The 20,635-nt window shown below is 43.0% G+C and overlaps 2 protein-coding genes across 3 annotated transcripts in view; both read left to right on the top strand.

Moving 5' to 3' along the window:
* The window catches only part of LOC115398987 (cGMP-dependent protein kinase 1), a 91,412-nt gene extending 76,603 nt beyond the window's left edge, over positions 1-14,809 (top strand). For both annotated transcript variants that reach the window (XM_030106078.1, XM_030106077.1), the window contains exons 8-18: positions 2,123-2,188; positions 4,445-4,519; positions 9,372-9,468; positions 9,591-9,730; positions 11,024-11,113; positions 11,572-11,713; positions 11,862-12,025; positions 12,171-12,293; positions 12,393-12,455; positions 12,552-12,618; positions 12,703-14,809. In XM_030106078.1, the coding sequence (XP_029961938.1) occupies positions 2,123-2,188; positions 4,445-4,519; positions 9,372-9,468; positions 9,591-9,730; positions 11,024-11,113; positions 11,572-11,713; positions 11,862-12,025; positions 12,171-12,293; positions 12,393-12,455; positions 12,552-12,618; positions 12,703-12,801 (1,126 nt within the window). In that variant the 3' untranslated portion in view covers positions 12,802-14,809. The remainder of the gene's footprint in view (positions 1-2,122; positions 2,189-4,444; positions 4,520-9,371; positions 9,469-9,590; positions 9,731-11,023; positions 11,114-11,571; positions 11,714-11,861; positions 12,026-12,170; positions 12,294-12,392; positions 12,456-12,551; positions 12,619-12,702) is intronic.
* Positions 14,810-17,168: 2,359 nt separating this feature from the next.
* LOC115398990 (dickkopf-related protein 1-like) lies at positions 17,169-19,122 on the top strand. Its single transcript, XM_030106082.1, has 4 exons — positions 17,169-17,568; positions 17,687-17,831; positions 18,030-18,164; positions 18,274-19,122. The coding sequence occupies exons 1-4, from the start codon at positions 17,353-17,355 to the stop codon at positions 18,537-18,539; spliced, it is 762 nt and encodes a 253-aa protein (XP_029961942.1). The 5' UTR covers positions 17,169-17,352; the 3' UTR covers positions 18,540-19,122.
* Positions 19,123-20,635: the final 1,513 nt, after the last annotated feature.

Here is a 20,635-nt window from a genome sequence, read left to right as displayed (position 1 = left end):
TCCGCTTCCCAGCATGCCTTATTTTCATAACCTCCTTCCAGGGACATTAGATCACCGTCTAATTATCAAGTGCGCTGCGACCATCTCCCGGAAATCAACACCGCAGACCCCCGCGTCCGTCCAAAGGGCACGCCAGACACTCCGTGCAGCTGCTTCCAGTGCGTTTCTTTCTACTGAACAAGCGTGCAGCCATCTTAGAGCCGAGTGAAGGACTCGGAGTCAGCAAGTGTACGAATGATTCACGCCGACAGACATTGTTTGAGGATTGTGATACCATGGCACCCCAAGTTGTTTTCCTCGACTACAGTCTCACAGCCACAAACAGGTGTAGCAGAGATGACACCCTTGAGGGGTCTCTCCGGGTGATTCATGCTTACATAACTGGTGTTTCAGGGCATCCCAAAGTGTTGCGTAGTTCTGTTGTATCACCATGGATAGTGGAGGGAAATAAACACGGCCTAATAAGAAACGAGTCGTGTAACACTTTTGGGGTGTTGATGTAGTCATTATCGTTGCAACTGTGTGAAAACAAGTGTGTGTGGTGGATGAATGAGTCTCTGCCTCTTACAAATAGGGTGTAAAATCTATCTGGAAAAGCATTTGTAATAGTTTGCCTGAATTTATTGAGAAAAAAGGGGAAAAAAAACAGTGTCTATGCAAATATGTAATAATAGTTTTTCACTCACTGAAGTGGGTTTTATTGCTGTCAGTGTGTAAATGGTGTCGAACACTGCTGTGGGGAAAGAGAGGAACAGGTGGAGCAGCGTTTGCCAGAGTATTGTGTTCAGAACGTTGATGCCGTTCGTAGCAGCTTATCAGGAGTGAGGTGAGTGAAACACAGTATGCAAGGAGCCTCAGTCCTCAGCTGCTTGTGTTTCATTTGTTTCTCACACATGCAGAGTTGTGTGTGTGTGTGTGTGTGTGTGTGTGTGTGTGTGTGTGTGTGTGTGTGTGTGTGTGTGTGTGTGCGTGCACTCCTGCATCATTTCTACTCTTCTGGTTACGTGTGTGTATACGTCCCTGCCGATCTGCATGATCGTGTGCACGTGGATCTGTATCTGTGGAAACTGAAATCGTTATTGGAAGATATCACGCTGGTGAGGTCAAAATCAAATCATCATTTGTGAAACCATTCGTCTCTATTGGCTTTCTGATATTAGAATAATTCAAGTTGTACTCTACAGGAGTGTGCGTCTGTGTGTGTGTGTGTGTGTGTGTGTGTGTGTGTGTGTGTGTGTGTGTGTGTGTCAGACGGGATGTTTGGGGCTGGACTCATGTGTGGTTTTGGACGGGTGAGGGCAGAGGGAGTCGACACTGCTGGAGTAGGAATTGTCACCTCAGTTCATTGAAATAGGTTTCGACCAGTCCCGGAGTTCAGAGCAGAGGCAGACAGTGACTCTCAGTCACGATTAGCTCTTCAGTTAAAGTGAGTAATTGCTTTCTGAATATCAGTCGAAGTCTATTTTTTGCTTTTGATCTTCTTTCCGTCGGGATTACAATTTCATCATCAAGTTATATTCTCCAGAAAGAACAGCGATAAAATCATCTGCTTATGGGACATCCCTGGAGGAATTTCCTGTTTTTCAGTTGTATTTTCTTCTGCGTTGAGGTGGATGACGCTTTGCCTGGATTGGAGACTTATACAGTAGTACTACCGAGGTGTCTTTTGTTGGAGGGCTGCCCTGGGCAGTGCGCTGATTCCGTCGCAGTCAGAGCTTATCTCTGTGGGACTGGAAATCTCTTCACGGTGAAGGATGGATTCCTGGGAAACGGACTCAGAGGATTCGTGCGACTGGGGCGACTCCTCTGAAGAAGCGCCGTCCTCAGAGGAAGACGAACTTGACGTCAAATACAATAAAGAGTAATGACAATCCCGCCGTGATGTGTGCCGCCTGTTGATAATAATGCCCTCATTGTCTGTCAGCTCCACGTACGGCGAGAACCGAGCTGAACAAGACATGACTGAGTGTTAACTTCTCACTGCGCCCGTCACCGCGACTCTTATGAAGCGTTCAAAATGGTTAATTTGATTTATTAATGGTTCAGCGGTGTGTGATCACCACATCAAATGTTTTAATTTTGCTGTTGTGCCTGATTATGCTGTGTGTTCATTTCCCTCCAGGGAGGACGTCAGGACCGCCAGCGTGATCGCGGCGGAGGCGGTCACCTGTCTAGTCATCGATCGAGAGTGAGTATGAAAACAGCATCAAACAGTTAAACTCATTCCAGAGTTGTCTTGGTTTTAGCTTTGTCATCGACTCGGGAGAAATCGGGCTGTCAGATTCCGGCGCAGTTAACTCAGAGGGACACGTTCATCCCTTGAAATGTGGAGTCCCTTCTCAGAGCCTGAACAAAAGGAAAACAGGAAAAATACAACTGGAGTGCAAATTCTGCACACAGACGAACTCTGGGTTATACAGAGTTTGTGCAGATTTCACAAATTCTGCAACTCAAGCGGTCTTATCTCAACCCTATCTCTTGGTGTTTGCAGGGACCGGCAGTCAGCCTTTGTTACGTACTCTTACTTTAAATAGCAGCTTAGTAGATTTAGGAGTTTCAAACACTATAAAAGGTTATCACACCATCTCCTAAAGCGCCTGTTTGATCCAGCGGAGCCCTCGTCTCATTCTTATGCAAATGTTTTCCAGCTGCAGATACAATAAAAGGAACTCATGAGACCTGGACTGGCTCTGTGAAATGAATTCAGTCAGCCAGGTGAAAAATGTGTTTTAATTCCGACTCGAAAAGAAATTTGACTTCATGCAGGAATCCTTCGTCGTTTCGCGCCGTTCCTTCCCGGAGCTGTGTGCGATTTTCATCAGGGTAACATAACCATGTTTATTGCAATCGGCATAATGCGTGTGTGGGAAGGATCTCCTTCTTATGATACCTGGAAGCGACAAACTTTATAAGAAGGATACAGACTGTGCGCGGCTCGGGCTCCAGCATTAAGTCAGGTGTTGAAAATAGTGAAACAGCGGGGCTGAGCGCGGTGAAGAAATGGGATCGTCTTACTCAGGGCCTCCCTTTGGCCTCGGGGAACACAGCAGGCGCAAAGTAGCCTTCTTCAGAGGCAGCAGAAGGGATAGTGAGTGAGTCATCCGGCGCAGGTGATTACCGCTGCCTGTCATGCAGCCAGCTAATGCAGTCACAGCCCACAAAGTTAGACCTCTATGTGTGTGTGTGTGTGTGCGTGCGCGCCTGCGTACATGTTGGTGTGTTTGTCACCTCCCCAGATCGGTTCTGGTGCGGGGCGCTCTTGAACATCTGTTATTTATCATTAGGTTTCTCCATTTTTGTGCACATCCACGCGTGTGTGATGCTTCAGAACGAAGCTGCGCCGCTCAAGAGGTGAGATGAGGATAATTGCACGAGCCACAGGAAAGAGAGAGGGAATAAACGAAATCGGCAGGGAGTCGGTGCAAAACACTGTAAGCAAACATTTAAAGAGAAGCTGGATTCAGGAACAGTCCCCGCTATCAGGCTTTATCGTCTCAACAGGAGGAAAAAGCATCAGTTGCATTGCATCTCCTGCCTGATAGCTTGATGAGATTTGCATGAAAACTGCCTCAGCTTGTTGTTCTCACATTGTTGGAAGTCTTTTCGCATAGGCAGCCATACTTAAATGAAATAAGCTAAAGTACGGGTGTTGTTTTTCATGTACCCGATATCCCCATGAGAGCAAGCGTGGAAGATTTGATTTCAGCGTGCGCACACGTTTTGTTTTCCCCCCTATTATCCTGCAAGGTAGCCTGTCATCATTACCATTCCTTAAGCGCCACACTCTCAATAGTCACACTAATGAGAATTTGTGATTTCAAGTGTTAATTTTGAATATTAAGGCAGTAAAAAAAGGACATTATTGCTCTACTTAAGCCAGCAAAATAACTTCAGCGACTTCACTAAAAGCACAAAACAATCGCGGGGATTTTAAGCTTAATGATGACTCACATAATATCAAGTGTTTCCTTTATCACTTAGCACAGTGTGTTTTTCTTCTGTAACTCATTCACTGAAAAATTTATGCAGAGTCTCTGCTTTTCTCTGGAAAATTCCCACTCACCCACCATCTGCCACCACACTGTTTTACACCTCTGCGGGGTAGCTCTGTCTTCTCATCTGTCTTCTCATCTGTGATTTTTTTTTTTTCGGGAGTCTCTTCTCTAAAAGCAGACTGATGAATATTTAATTCGGGACTGGCAGCATTTTTTTATGACAGTCTGGTCATACATTGCACCAGCTTCTTCCGCGAATCGCCCGCAGTGTACAAACTGCTTCGTTCCCTCGAACCATAAGCTGTTCCTTCAATACATACTGCACAGGAGAATAAGTTACTTTTTTTTTTTTTCTGTTGAGTTTTTTTAGTTTCTTTTTTAAAGAAATAAAAACACCTGCGAGATATTTTAATCACTTGCGGTTTTAACATTTCCTGCCTGTGTTTCAGTTCATTCAAGCACCTGATCGGAGGATTGGAGGACGTGTCCAGTAAAGGCCATGAGGATGCTGATGCCAAAGCCAAGTAAGTCCAATACAAATATTCATTCAGCTTGAATTCATTTGAATCAGTAATGTGCCAATATATCTTACCTTTTAATCATTAGTGCTGACCTATTTCATTCACCCTTTTAATGTGCTTTTTTTCGATCTTTGCTCTCAATTAGCTCAAACTATATTATTATTGGGCGCTGGATGAATACATATGCTTCCAGCCAGCCTTTAGGTCTGTTACATAACAAACAATACCCGGGTGACAAAGTTGAAAGCAGAGGGTATGACCCTCGTCTCTATTTCTGGAGGAATTAATATGTACTCTATTCATCGTGTCTATGGAAACGACAGCAGCGCCATGGGAGGTGCAGGGAACGTTTGGCAGGGAGGCGTTCATCTTTGGGTTCATTCACTTATCTCATGCCACAATCTGATACCTCGCACGCTCGCTGCTATGTGGTGAGTCAAGGTGAGGAGAAACAAGAGCCCAGTAATGACATATCGCAGCGAGCGAGAGGGCGAGGGCGCAGATTCGGTAATATGCAGATAGAGGAGGTGAGCGACGAAGCGGACTCCACTTCTGTCCAGTGTTTTGGGTTCGTGGCTGATTGCTCAGAGTGCCAGTCATCTTTTGCAAGTCGGGAACACAGTCCCAGGGGAATGGGGACAGAGTTCAGTCTCTTACGGCTCTGCCAGACACCATGCCTGACTGTTAGCACACCAGTGGCTAAACTCAGTGGCCACAATGTAAGTACATCTGCTCAACTGCGCCACAACGCAGATATCTGTGATTTTTTTCCGATCACTCGGCAGTATGTTTTGGGGTGGCTGTCGCAAACAACCAGCCCGAAAAATGGAAAGTTTCCAGTGAGTGACGCTTTTCTGGACAAGGATCACACCAGAGTTCAGAGGAGTTTGGCCAGACTGGCTGGACGTGACAAAAAGCATAAAATCACTCAAATATTTACCTGGTTACATTTGTTCTATGGGTTTATGTAACATCACATACATGGAAAAAATGCATTTGTTTATGTGGCTTTCTGTAAGTCAAAGGTTCCTTCGTCATTTCTCATTGAGCTTCAGGGTTAAAGTAGTCAAAGTCCTTTTAAAGTGCACTATGTGCTCTTATTTTATAATTTTTATGTGTAGCACCTTTACATACATTCCAACATGGGCAGAGCTATTGCTGCATATCACAATGGGATTAGATAACTTCTTAAACCGTCAAGATAGTGGAGTGCAGGCCAAGTTATTAAGGCCTGGTGTTCACGTATGAAAATCTTATCTATTAAAGAATGTGTTTGAGAGAACTGCATTCCTCAGGCTGCAGCCCACTTTCAATATATTCCATGGACTTAAACAGTTGTCTGATTCAATTCTGTTATGTTGTATTTATATACAGCGACAGCACAGTCATCTCACACCTCAACATTCTATCACCATGTCGAGAGAGAGGAAAAAAAAAACCCCACCAGTTCCACAAGAGCAAGCAAAAGCTTTAGTGTAGAGCAGAAAACATTTTTTTTAAAAAGAGGGTGAAGCAGTTTCAGATTAAGCTGACAGGCGAAAAGTTTTGCACCAACAAACTAGTACACCTCACCAGAGATTACCCAGCAGCGTTCGCAGGCCCCTACCAGCTCATGTCTGTGGTGTGTGTGGTGATAATGCCCCTTCAACAGGACTGATGACAGACAGACGAGGTGTGAATACGCCACTCCGATTCTTCCCATCACTCAGATTTCAGGGAAACAAGTCTTATTTTATGCAAATTCATCCAAATTATACGTTTGCAGGACTATCATTAGTCACCTTGTCATCAGCCTTGTTCTCAACACAACTTGAAAATAGAGCCACTCATTCCCCCTTGCTCCCTCAAATCTGCCTCATCAAAGCCTTTTTTCACTCTGATTAAGGTAGCTTTCCATGCCGCGTACCGTGTCGTCGCCCCGCCCAGCGGAGCGCATTTGTTTCATGGCGAGGAAAGCCTGACTCAGGATCCCACGGCGACGGAAACCGTCTCTAATTGGTCACAGCAGATAAGCACATTTCAGCAGTGGCGTAACTACACAGCAAACGGCAGCTGCTCTCTGTGAGGCTGACAGGTCCTTTCTTCAAACTCTACCTCCCCGTCATGTGCCGTACGCATTTGTTGTTTTTCATTAAGCCGGAGCTACTTCCTGTGGAAGGAGCTTCATGCTTCACATAGGGGAGCAAATATATCTATTTCACTGTTCCCTCATGCTCAGAAACTACTATCGTGTGTATTTGGTGGCAAGGTGAGAATCTGCAGGTGATATACAAACACATTTTTCTCCATGTGCAACATTTTCAACACACCATAGGATGTGATTTCTTGAAGCTTAGTTCCCTTGTAGCATAAAATGGTGAAGACCGTCACAATATTTGTGCTCAAATTGAATTTGTCCTTCTGCCGAGCCGCTTTGACTGTTTTCTCATTGTGTCGAAATCATTCTAACTGCCCTTTCAATCTGCCATTTTCACATTAATCTTGCACTCATGTTGATCAGTAATTCAGTGGAGAGAAGAAAAAAAAAAAACCAACCTTTTATGACTGAAGATTGATGAGAAAAAATGACCCCGTGTGACTCAGTGTATCCACTGTCTGTTGAGCAAATGTAGAAATTCAATAAGTGGGAATTACTCATAAATAAAAGCGGTATTTAAGGAGAGTCAGCTTTGAGGTTAGAAGTGCTTTCTTCTCATCTCTCGGCTCCCTTGAGGCAGCCCGGACTGAGGAGAGCTGGAGAAACGTACACACAGAGTCATACACACACTTAATCATCTATGCGCTCACACACACTTAGATGCAAGAGGATTGCATCATCGCTATGAGCTCATCTGCTCATTGATACAGATTATCAGCCACCGGGGGCTACTTGCCCTGCTCGGGAACAGCCTGCATCGCCGGGCTCGTTGTGCATTCACCAGATAGCACTAAAAAAGTAATGTCAGTACAATGTCATCTCAGAGACCTTGAAATGCGTGGGTTTGTGTTACTGACCGGGATCACGTTACAGTGTTCGATGCAGCTGAGCTCTGAGTTTGTTTTCATTCAAGGTCGTGGCTCAGACATCTATTTAAGGTGGATGTAGGGTCCCACTCTCACTGGATCAACACTGTTAGGATCGTATTCCGGTTTCCAGCGTCTCATGCCTCAGCTGTGGTCCACAAACAAGCGTGGTTTTCTCCCCATCTGAACAAACGCCTGCATCTTCATTCATTTCTGCTTTAGTTAATGTCTCCACCGTTCATCACTTCTCTCAGAGCCGCCGTGCCCTTGGTTGAGACATAGATGGATTGTCTTTTTTCCTGAATAAAACACTTCCATAGCAATTTATTGTTGTGAAATTGAACCGTTCAAGGTTGTCAGAGTCATTCACCTCAATAAGAAGCATCTTTTGTACAGAATGAATGCACAGTGTTCCTTCATTACAGCCCTAATGCAGAGAATTTATTTTGTTTTTGACTTGTGTCAAGGATTTTTCTTGCAAAAGCTTTTGATGGTCACCTAATGTTATTTATGAAGGAACTGTGCTGCCATCTCCTGGCCAAATCTTGCTATTACTGGAAAAACTATCCTGATCCCTGTGTGTCTGAGCAGCATTAACTTCTCCACAACGGAGGCCAAACTTCATACAAGAATCTTGCGCATGTCTTCTGGCCTCCAAACTCCACTGGTCACCTTGAACATAGAAATAATCCCACCTCATGCGCAGCGATTAACGCACACCGTATTCCTCTCCTGTCCTTTTCTTAAGCAGAGATCATTTGGGCATGTGTCAGGGTTTTCTGGGCTGGTTTCCAGATGAAGGGAGGGGAGAGAAAGATGAAAGGATCACCCATAAATCTCACTTGCCTACATATACACAAATAAACGATGAGTGTCCTGGCAACCTGTGGATTTTCTGAGAAACGCCGCGCTCGGCGAACCTGCCAACACGTGCCGCCACGATTCCCACTGGCATGCTGCTGGACCAGAAGGTTTAACTCTTCTGGCGAGCTCTGTGCTGATCTAAAAATGCTCTTCCCACATATGAAAAGAGCCAGAGATGATTTACAGAAAATCATTTCATTTGTGATTTTAAGCAAACTTGGGAGCACAGCTCATGAAGCGAACAATACTAAATTTAGGAATTGAAGAAAGAGTAGCAGTTTATCTCTTCAAGCCTCCCTCTGTGTGGGGATTTTTTGATAAACATCTGTCGTCTCACAAGCATCTATACTATTTTTAAGAGAGAAAAGGCCTCACTGAGGCAGCGGACTGTTGTTCCGAGTGACCCAGAAAGGCCTATCCAGGCTCAGATCTGTCTTAAGCCCACTGATCCGGAGACTGAGCTGATGAAACTCTGTTTGGATCAAACAATAACCAGAGAAGACACGGGGTATCTGGGGATAAGCGATGGACACGTGGAAACAATCTCCGGTGCCAGCATGAGCAGGTCAGCAGTGGCATGTAGTAGCGTTCAGTAGCAGAGCCAAAGCTTGTCTTCAGAGCCAAATGAGCAGCGCGCAGCTTGTGTGATAGACATCCAATCTCTGGCCTTCCCGATCAAGAATGCGGACAAGCTGGGGACACTTAGTCACTCTGTGATCAAACAGAGGTCAGAGTAATTTGTCAGCAGACTAAACCGAAACACATCCTGTTCTTGTGTTCATATTAATACACAGCACTTCCTCAATAACATCCCTAATAGATTATTATGGGTTAAATCCGCTAAGATTTCCAAACAAATGAGCTCAAGGAGAGGCGGATACATTGTCTTAGGTTGTTGAAAGTGGATTAAATGTTCTTTCTTCCTTCTTCTTATCTCCTAATCCTATTTCCACTTTATTTCTTTTCTTCCCTTTTCCTGGCACCAAAGGTATGAAGCGGAAAACGCGTTTTTCTTCAATCTCAACCTCGCCGACTTCAACATCATCGACACCCTGGGAGTTGGCGGCTTTGGACGGGTTGAGCTGGTATTTGCTTTCCCAGTCTCTCACGAACAACACACTTCTTTTCACAGACATTTTGAAGTGTTCGTGTGCAGTTGGCCCAGTGCAGCTGATTTTTTTTTTTTTCCCCTTTCTTGTCAATGTAGGTTCAACTCAAGAGTGACGAAAACAAAACCTTCGCCATGAAGATCCTGAAGAAGCGACACATAGTCGACACGAGGCAGCAGGAGCACATTCGTTCAGAAAAACTCATCATGCAAGAGGCCCACTCGGACTTCATTGTTCGGTAAACCCCCAGAACAGCTTCCTTAAAAGGCTAAATCAGTGATTTACTGTAGACGCCACAGGCCTGGAGGACCAGTGCATTATTACTGACATGCCAAAATGACCCGGGTCTGTTTACTCTGGTGTCCTGGCGGAGCTTGCTGTTATTGATAAAAGGTTTCTGCCTCAATCAACAAAACTGTGCACACAGTTGCTCTCAATACTTTTTATTTTTTTCAAGCCGCGGTCTGCATTTGATGGTTCTGCACGTAACATGAAACAGACACGCCGCTCTCAGAATGAGCATCTCAAACTAACCTCGGTGCAATCAGTGTCACTTTACCTGCGAGCACTGTAATAAAAGTGACTGCGCTCGCAATTTAAAACTGAACATAGTTATTTAGGAAAGGCAATTAACACCACAAATTTCTTTAAAAGACAGGAGTCAGCTCGCAAGTATCGGCAGGCCACTGAACGTCAGCCAGTTTCACCTGGAGTGATGTGGTCTGGGTAAATTCTTGCCACCAATAACAGACGGTTTGGAAGGCATGCTTGATAAATGACGCCAGACATGATTTGCTGTTGTTTAATTGCCTCTGACTTTAAACAAGGTTTAATCATTAAAAAATGGTTCTTCGGTGACTGTACTGACGCTTTGAAGGACATTGCTGCTACTAATGAGGTCCGAGAAGAAAACCCTTGCTGACAGAATCGCACAAATCTGTGAGATAAAACTTTGCCAAACGTCATAAAAAGAAAGATGCCATGTCTTGGCAGCACAATCCTTGCTGAGATGAAACTAAAACATATTTGCTTGGATCAAATGGGGGTCCAGCTTCAGGGCTAGGCCAAGACAGCAGCGACTGTGCAGCGCCAGCTGTAAAGCATGAAGGTGTGCTGATAGGGGCTTGAGCAAGGTTTATAGAAAATACCATTTCATTAGAGTCATGGCATAATTTGCTAAATCACTGGTCACCCTGCCTTGTTGCCTCTGTCCTCAGCCCATCAGAACATTTGTTGCAGTCCAAAATGATTTAGCTCATCTAACTAAGGCATTTTTGTCTCTGTGTTTTTTTTTTCTTGTTTTCCAAAAATGTTCAAATATGACTCAAGCTGTTATGAGTTTGTCTGCAGGAGAAAGAATGGAACACAAATTGACCTTTCCAAATGTGCCCTCTGACTTAAATGTAAAAAATCCTGTGTGATGTTTTTTAATGTACAGAGCACATAGACATTACTGATTATTTATTCAATATTTTTTTTCATTTACATGCAAAACAGTTTTGCGTCACTGTATCCTTTGTTGTGTTTTCAGACTTTATCGAACCTTCAAGGACAGCAAGTACCTGTACATGTTGATGGAGGCGTGTTTAGGAGGAGAACTGTGGACCATACTTCGGGACCGGTACAGTACAAGATTATATAAAAAAAAACCTGTTTTGTTTTATTTATTTTGGCACGTGTCATTCGAATAAACTGAAGTGATTCACTGAAATCCTCATAAACTGAAGAGCATACATGGTAAATTTAAACCCACAATAAAATCTTTAATGAGAATTTTTCCCAATCTGATTAGAAAAGATGTGTTCGTGTAAGAAAAATATGGCAAAGCAAAACAGTTATTTCAATTATCAGTTACCGGTTGAATAGAGTTTATATTCACTGCACTTAACATTATGAGTCTCATTAACACACATTCACACACTGTACAAGCTACTTGACTGCTATTAAGAGCAACTTATAAATTCAGTGTTTTGCAGAAACACACTTTGGTGAGATGGGACATCGAACCACTAACCTTTGGCTTGGCATGCTGCTCACTCCATCTTTACTGATTGATTTTTTTTTAATGTGTGTTTCCAGGGGTTCATTTGAGGACTCGACCACCAGGTTCTACACAGCCTGTGTGGTGGAGGCTTTTGCTTACCTGCATTCCAAAGGCATCATCTACAGAGACCTTAAACCAGAGAACCTTATATTGGACCACAGGGGTTATGCTAAGCTGGTAGGAAATCATGTTTTATCTTCATTTTATACTCATTGAAGTAAATATCCAGTCTCTCTTTAGAATTCTAAACGCCACACCAGAAGCCACTCAAATGAGATCAACTTGAGCAAAATTCTGAATATCAGCGCTTCCTTTTTTTTCCCAGGTGGATTTTGGTTTTGCCAAGAAAATTGGCTTTGGGAAGAAGACGTGGACTTTCTGTGGGACACCAGAGTATGTAGCACCGGAGATCATCCTGAACAAGGGCCACGACATCTCAGCCGACTACTGGTCTCTAGGAATCCTCATGTTTGAGCTCCTGACTGGCAGGTACACACAAGCCTTAGCATGTCTGTGAAAGGAATTCATCATGGGTTCCCTGCATTGATTCATTTGCTACTTTGCAATGTTTAATTTGGAGGGTTTTTTTGTTTTTTTTCCACTTGAAATTAATACCTTGGCCTCTGTTTTGCAGTCCTCCATTCTCTGGCCCGGATCCTATGAAAACCTACAACATCATCCTGAGAGGCATTGACATGATTGAATTCCCAAAGAAAATTACCAAAAATGCTGCCAACCTAATCAAAAAGCTATGCAGGTAGGTTTGATGCCTCAAGCAAATCAACTGACAGTAATTTCTTTAAATGCTCTGAATGCTGACTCATATGTTTTTTTTTGTTTTTTTTTTTCTGCGTAGGGATAATCCTTCTGAAAGACTGGGAAACTTGAAAAACGGTGTCAAAGACATCCAAAAGCACAAGTAAGAAGAATGGCTTTCCTTGTAATTATTTAATGCTTGTTTGATGTTTGATCTTGATCACAGTGAAACAATATTGTTTTGTTTTTTTTCCTATAGATGGTTTGAGGGCTTTAACTGGGAGGGCTTGAAGAAGGGCACATTGACGCCTCCCATTATTCCTAATGTAAGTTACACTCACACTGGAGCTACGATCGCCGGGATGACAGATGCTTCAGCTTCATATGAGGGATCGGTTTTGTCTTCCCAGGTCACGTCAGCAGTTGACACAAGTAACTTCGACAGTTTCCCAGAGGACAACGAGGACCCACCTCCCGACGACAACTCCGGCTGGGACGTTGATTTTTAAAGTCCTTAACACCAAAAGAAACTCTTCTTTTGTTTGCTCGGAGACCATCTCGGAGAACATGGCTGTAGAGGAAAAAAAAAAAAGATTAAATTATGTACTATTACTATTACTATTAAACATGAAAGAGAAGATAACGGAAAAGAAGATCAACGGATGGATGGCAAACCCTCTGGGTCACCGATATGCCTTTATTTCACTGTGGCTCTGGATCAAGCATTTATACTGGGACTGCTGTAGCACTTCTTCGGTGTTGTCTTACACTCTGGTCTAAAAGGAAAAGGCAGAGAAAGTGCAGGGATACACACACACACATAATATAACAGAAGACTGATAGGCTGAACTGAAAGGAGAAAAGGTGTCATGAAGAGATGAATGTTTTCAAGTTTGTCTTAAGTTTTGATCCAAGGTAAATTAAGAGTGAAAATGTGGAAGAATGCTCAAAAAGTGTGGAAACAAACAAGGATGTTTTTTTTTCTGTTCTAGATTTGTTTCTCTGCAATATAGGTGGCGTACCTGGTGGACTTTGGGAGAAATTACAATCTCACTGCAGTTGTGCTGTAGGTATTTTGGACAGGCGGCCGCTTGCTGCTATCTGTGATACTTTCCAGAGATCTACATTAAAAACAGTTTGCAAGAAAAACTGGCATCAAGTGCTCAAGACTACCCTGAATGTCACAGAACATACTTATGGCAAACAGTTTGTACGGTACATAGTATTTGATTTTACAAGTTACATAACGAGCAGAATTAGGAGCGAACACAACGAGGCTAAAATCAAATACTTGGTACGCGGTAAGTGAGATTAATCTACCTTAAAAAGCACAAACACTGTGCAGTCAGTGGAAAGAGAAGTGACTCTTAAAGTGCCCTGCTTCAAAATTTAATGAATCACACACCGGCGCACATGAAATGTCAGCTAATACTCCCATCAAACAGTGAGTCATTATGCACTTAAGACCATAAACTGAGAAAATCAGCTGTTATTTCGAGCTCATTTTAAGCTTCATTTGAAGTCACATTTATTTTTGTTGTTGTTTTGTTATGTTATACTTTTATTCGCGTCCATGAATTCTTTTCTCGCCGCATTCTTCTTTGGTTAATTCACCCAAAATGCCTCATCCCTCTCACCCAAACCAGATGTCCTCCGTTCACTCCTGTATATTTCTGACATTACTGTGAACCTGGTTTCAGTGTATTTGGTGCTGTTGATAAATTGTAATAAGCGATGTTGAGATGACAGTACTGGTTATTGTTTTTGTATTGTGATTTTATTTTATTTTTTATTTTTTTTGTGCTTGATTACTTTGTAACGTACTTGACGTCATTCTTTAGAAAAAGTTTATGTACTCGAGTGAAAACTTGTTCGGTATCGCTTGACACCATGTTGCATTGTGGTCAGTGGTGTTCTCGAGGATTTTCAACAGGTTTAACTTCTTCCGTATGAAGTCACCGTTGTCTTTTTGGAAGCTGGATCTACCGCATTCGCACGATCTACCACCCTAAACATAACATCATGTGGAAATTTTGAAATATTTTTTCCAGAAAAAAAACAGGAGACAAAAAAAAAAAGAAGAAGAAATCTATATTTTGTGAAAACTTTGACCACTAGCGCTATGATGTCTAAACCATCATCCCTCATGTCCAAAAATCAGAACATAAAGTTCAGTGGAATGTAAGTGCCTTAAGTCAACGGCATACAAATTCAACATCACGAGACCTTTTCAGATGCTGCATGAACACATATACACCTCAGAAACTTGTGTCCTCTTAGACGGCTGCTTCTCACCCTTTGTTATATCTAATAAATACATTAATCACCCTGGAAAAAAAATAATTTCTAAGTCATTCGATGGCTACCGGAAGTGTATATGAAGTAAATTTATCGTGTATGCCTTTGATTTATCTCACGGGAACATTTATTACCAGTGAACTGAATTTCACAGACCCGATGTGGCTGCAATGACATGCTTTTCTCAAAACATCTGATCTCAACCTCTAGAGCCTGATATGAAACAGCAGAAAGCACTATTCGTAGCTCAGAGATCTCATCCATCCATCATGAGCTATAAGCATCCGGAGATGGCAAGAATGAATTGCAGCTTTGAACATTTCGAAAATATTAAAAACCCGTATTCTTGTTTACCACTGTTGACAATCTTAAATTGTATGAAGGCATCGCTCATAAATTCTCACTTCAGTGTTTTATTTCAAGCTCATCAGTCATCCGTCATCCCAGAAAATTATATCAAATTGTTGACAGAGACCTAAAAAAATGACAAAAATATGAATTCTGTAGATAGACACTAAGTATTTTACTGTGTTGAGGGCAGAACATGTTTGTCAAAAAGCCTTATGTATCTCATCCCTTCCCACACCACTGGTTCTGACCTTTCTTGACTGCCTTCTGGTATCGGCCTTGTGTTTCTGTTGTTTCTTTATTCTGCTGTAAATTCATTTTGCAGAGTGCCACGTGTAAGATTTTTAAAATTATAGAGTAAAAACATAATTTTGAGTCGTGCTCGTCTCAGTTATTTGAAACATCCTTGGGGGGGGGGGGGGGGGGGGTTTATTCTGCAGTTTGGTGGTATTTGCCACTGGAGGGCGCTACAGGTAAGAATAATGTTTCTACACACGAGTGCCCAGTTTGATCTGAACTGGTTTAAGTTCCCGGATATCTAATAATCACGTGAAGGGGCTAATGTCGTCCACTTAGCAGTAAGTGCAGATGATTCAGCTTGTCTGGTCTCCCGTGTTTTTCGCACAACAGATCTGTTTGGGGGGACAGGGAAATGGCTCCAGCTATAACAACAGGGTGACACTTTGTCAAGATCAAAAGGGATCAAAGTGCATCAAAGGAGCTCACCTTACCAGCACTGACATTTAGTAAAGTGGAGATAAAAGCTCCACTTCAAAAGATATGCAGCAATTGAAACGCGCAAAGTGCCCGCGTGTGTTTGTCAGGTATACGTACGATGCGCATCTCCTAAATGCGCACGCACGCACGCATGCACGCACGCACGCAGACAGCCAAAAGGGAGGCTGTAAGACCAGCAGATGACGTCCAAGTGCCAAAACGTCTCCGTACAGAATAAACAGCTCGTTTCCAGCTCGCCCCTTCATCACCTGTGGACTCGTCCTCCAAGGAGGGCTGCAGAGACAAATAAGTGAAATAATGAATTTAGACAAACTCTGAAAAGCTTCTTGACTCACAAACTGTTCTAAAACTGACAAACTGAAGGCGGAGATAATAAGACAGTCAGTGCTGATAGTTTCCAGGAGCGTCCTGCTTGATATTAGAATAAATCTCTGAAAATCCCTCAGAACTGTATTGTAAGGTGGTTTAAGTTTGCACTTATCTGAGGCTTGAAAAAAAACGACAAAAACTTGATTGTAAGATTGATCCAGAATACACATTTTGAGACTATTTGACTGTTGTTAAATAAGCACATCCCCCAGGTTGCGCTTTTTTTTTTTGCAGCGGTGGAGCCAGAAGGGTCAGAGAGCAGGACACATCAGAGTCTCCTTTAATCTCAAAGTGCCAGCCAGTCCTGAAGGGCCTCTCCACGGAAGTCTATTAATTCGGTAAACTTTTCACAACTCCTAATGGCCTGCATATCCCGCACATTGATGTCCGCCACCGGTGTAATCACGCACACTTTGGAGGATAATTGCCCCCTTTGCAATCAGAGGGATCAAATGAAGTAGTTCATCGACGCAGGGAACTTCAATCAGGATCTTCACACAGCCAAAGGGCAGTGGCTTGAATGTCAAAGAAGAGGGAATAACCAAGCAGCTTTTACAAAGACGTGCAGGTATGAAAAAAGTAACGTGCAAGACCCCCACAGTGTGAAACGGCCCCAAAGTAAAAAAAAAAAAAAAAAAAAAAAGCTTCCGAAAAGTCACCAACATATTCTAAACAAATAATTAAGTTTTGTGAAGAAATTAAATAGTTTTAATCATTTAACAAATCAATAAAGATTCACCTTTGACTTTGTTTAAACGGAATATTATAATAAAAGTATAAGACTTCCTGGCATTGTTTTTTTTTTTTTTTAGATATTTATTGAATAAAATTGAAATAAAAAACAATAAATCTCAGTGGTGGCAAACTTTGGCAATTGCTCCTGTCATGCTGTGGAATGGGAAGGAGCTAGAGTGCATTTGATATTCTTATATTAAATAATTTAGATGAAACGTGCATCTGTGTGTGATGCGCGTTGAGACTTCGCAGGTCAGTGAAACCAGTCTCCTGTGCAGGGAGAATAGAGGCCATTTCCGTACAGTGGGGCTCTGTTTGAAATTCCACCCCTCCGCCTTTGTTGTGCACAGCGAGGGGCGGGAAGACAAACAGGTCCACATGTATAAAGAGATCATCCCAGGACTGAGAGTCAGGAGACTTCCAAGAATCGCGCTGAAACTCTCTGGAAACTTTGGGATTCAGGATCCGAGGCCCGCTTTGGACTTTGTCGCTCAATTATTTAACAGCAAACGGATTTTTTTCCCCCCCTTTTGTGCGCGTGTGTTTGTTGGTGGATTGAAAAGAGGTGAATCATGAAGATGCCGTCAGCGCGCCGCTGCCTGGCTGTGTACCTCACGCTGTTTGGATACCTTGGGGAGGTTTACGCGGGCGCTGCTCTTATGAATTCCAACGCCATCAAAAACTTACCCGGTGCTCCCGCTGGCAAAGGCACCGACCTTGTCAGTCCAAGTCCGCGCACGTCCCCTCCCGGCAGTATTGGGCAGAAATTACCGCCGGACACCTTGCAGGTAACCAACTCCTCCGTGCGTAAAAGCGAAGTCGGTGCGCAACGGCGAAAGTCCGTCTCGCGCTGAGATCAACGCCGCGTTTTGTGACGCGCTGCTTTTGTTTTCGTTGTCATTTCAGCAGTCAGGTGTTTGTGCGGCTGACGACGACTGCGGAGGTGATGAATTCTGCAACGATGCTCGAGGCGCCTGTCTGCCGTGCCGTAAGAGCCGGAAGCGTTGCACAAGGGACTCCATGTGTTGTGCAGGAAACCGCTGCAGCAATGGTAAGCAGATACATCTCACTTAAAATAATTACTGACAGTTATAATTACAAGGCTCTTGCTGATTTTCCCGAACCAAGACTACTTGCATTATCCTGTATGTCTCCTTGTCTCGTGATGCACATTCATCACCAGCTGATATATAATTGTGGTTGATACAGACCCTAAATGCACTCTCCTTTTGCTCTGTGACCTTTTCAGGGGTTTGCCATGCAAATGACATGGTTGTCACAGAGCCATCCATCACCACTGGTGGGCACAAACACAATCACACCACCGAGCACCATGGCAAGAAAACCTCCAGTGCCCAGGGTCATCATCCCAACGCTGTCAAAGGTGAGTGTTCTGTTAGGAATCAACAATCCTTCCTCTGCGGAGAAGTGAGAAGTTATCAATCTGTTTCATGTAGGTTATTTACATCTCCTCTCTTCTCTCCTTTCTCCAGGACAAGAGGGGGATAGTTGCCTGAGATCGGCAGACTGCTCGGATGGTTTGTGCTGCGCCAGACACTTCTGGTCTCGCATCTGTAAGCCTGTGCTGACAGAGGGCCAGGTGTGTACGCGCCACCGCAGGAAAGGCAACCACGGCTTGGAGTTGTTCCAGCGCTGCGACTGTGGCGAGGGGCTGACCTGTCGACCGGAGAAGGGAGAGCGAGATCACGGCATCAGCAGGACTGCCGCCCGGAACCTACACACCTGTCAGAGACGCTGACACAAACGCATGGACAACAGACTCTGGAGCACACACACCCTGCAAAACCCATAAATCAGTCACAGACACTGACAAACACTTCAGCCTTGCATACACCACAGATGCTGACACACACACACACACACACACACACACACACACACACACACCCTCCACACACACACACAGATAAATGTCCAACACCTAAGACATTCCTTCCTGCCAAAGTTGCTGACACAAACACATCACCCGGAAGGATAGACAAGATTCCTGGAAAAGTGATACACCCAGAGGGATACGGCGGTGCAAGATGGACTGATCCAATTCCCCATCAACAGATGGAGAGTCGGAAGTTAGGAAGTGACATGTCAGAAGTATTGGGCAGATCGATTCTCGCTGTCAGTAATGGCAGAGTTGTTTTGTTTCTTTTTATGAAACTTCAAGCCACGTTTTTTTGCAGTAAATTACTGTGTTGTAAATATCCTGGAAGTGGCACTTAACAGAATTAAGTCAACACCAGTATTATACAGACGTGGTGCTGCATGTATATTGTTTTATAAAAAAAATGTAAAATATATTTGTTTTATTAAATGTAATCATAGTCCTTCTTTCTGCACTGTCATTTTTTCTAATTTGCCATCATAAAACCAAAGGTTTCCCTCAAGGTATAGCTTGCTTGACTTATTTATTTGCAAGAAACATAAGAAGACCTTTTAGGAGTGGATGGTTTTATTGTTTGTCCCAATTACGCATCCCAAACACAGAACTGCTCCACTATGCTGGGAAAATACATCCAAAAAAAAAAAAAAAAAACCTCCTTAATGAATCATTACTACAGCTTTACCAGGCCACATCCTGTTATGTGAGCACAGGATTGGTCAAGCAAGGTCATGTCATTAGATCAACTTTGAAAACAAGACAGGATGTGGTCATATCAAATGATAACTGCAAAGAGGTAATAACATGTATCCTGGTACATGTTTGCCACCTAAAGCTTTGGTGTTGGCTAGTTTCTAATTATAACTTCCCTGCCTTTATGTGCAGCAGAGCAGATAGCTAGCTGCCCAAGCTAAAGCCTCTAATTACTTCATCTTACTCAATCTACACAAGGGCTTCATGAAATGAGGTGCACCACAGCACTTTTTGTGACGCAATCCAAAAAAAGGATCTGGGATCTCTGTCTCTCTCCAATTGCATAGCACATCCCGCTTCCTGGCTGTTGAGCAATGGCTGGATGTGCTCTAATATGTAGGCAATGAATCCACTCAAATACACCTTGGTGCCTGTAATTAGACCTATTTAGATTAGAAGATGTTGAGGAAATCACTGTACTTTTCTGCATGATCCACTACTCAGATCAAAAGAAGCACAGGACCCTCTTGATATGGGACCAAGTCGAATAACCTCCTCATCTGTTTACATTCAAAGACATTAGTCTGAAGTTTGTCAAAAGCAAACAAGGTCGTGTTGCCTGTCACTGAAGATGAGTGGTTAAAAAATAACTAAGGACAGTAGCACAAGTGCTTATCTGATGTGTTTGTCTCTAAATTATCTGGATCAAGTTAACAACATAACAACCTGTAAAGCAGAGGAACTGATGTCTAGCTACATAATGCACATTGTGTTTTTACATGTTAACAGATGGACAGTCAGTTAAATCAAACGTCCATGGACCGAGAAAAAAATGAACACCACTTAATTTAGAAACACTATTTTGATTTATGTTTCTTAATCTTTTAATATTGAATAAAGATAAAGAGAATGAAACAGTCTTCAGTTTCATATTGTCTGTTTAACAGTAACAACTTTGTGCTTCAAGTCAATAAACTATGGGCAAGAAGAGACTGAATCCAAAGGGTTAATTTGATTTTGATGAGAAAAGGTTTCTAAAGCATGCAGTAAAACCACACTGTTTATTAGAGCCTGTGAAAATAACAATGTGCTTTTCAAAAGAAACTTGAAGCACAATTTGCGATAAGTAGAAATTGCACAACACTACCGAAATAATACAGTATAACTGTGCCAGAAGCCTTTCAATCTGCAAAGAATTATAATACTGATCATACCAGGATAATATTTCACAATTTAGCAGTTATATCTGACCTGTCGACATGCAT

The sequence above is a fragment of the Salarias fasciatus genome, chromosome 13 (assembly GCF_902148845.1).
Source record: "Salarias fasciatus chromosome 13, fSalaFa1.1, whole genome shotgun sequence".
Taxonomy (NCBI): domain Eukaryota; kingdom Metazoa; phylum Chordata; class Actinopteri; order Blenniiformes; family Blenniidae; genus Salarias; species Salarias fasciatus.
This window is presented reverse-complemented; position numbering and strand designations above follow the sequence as displayed.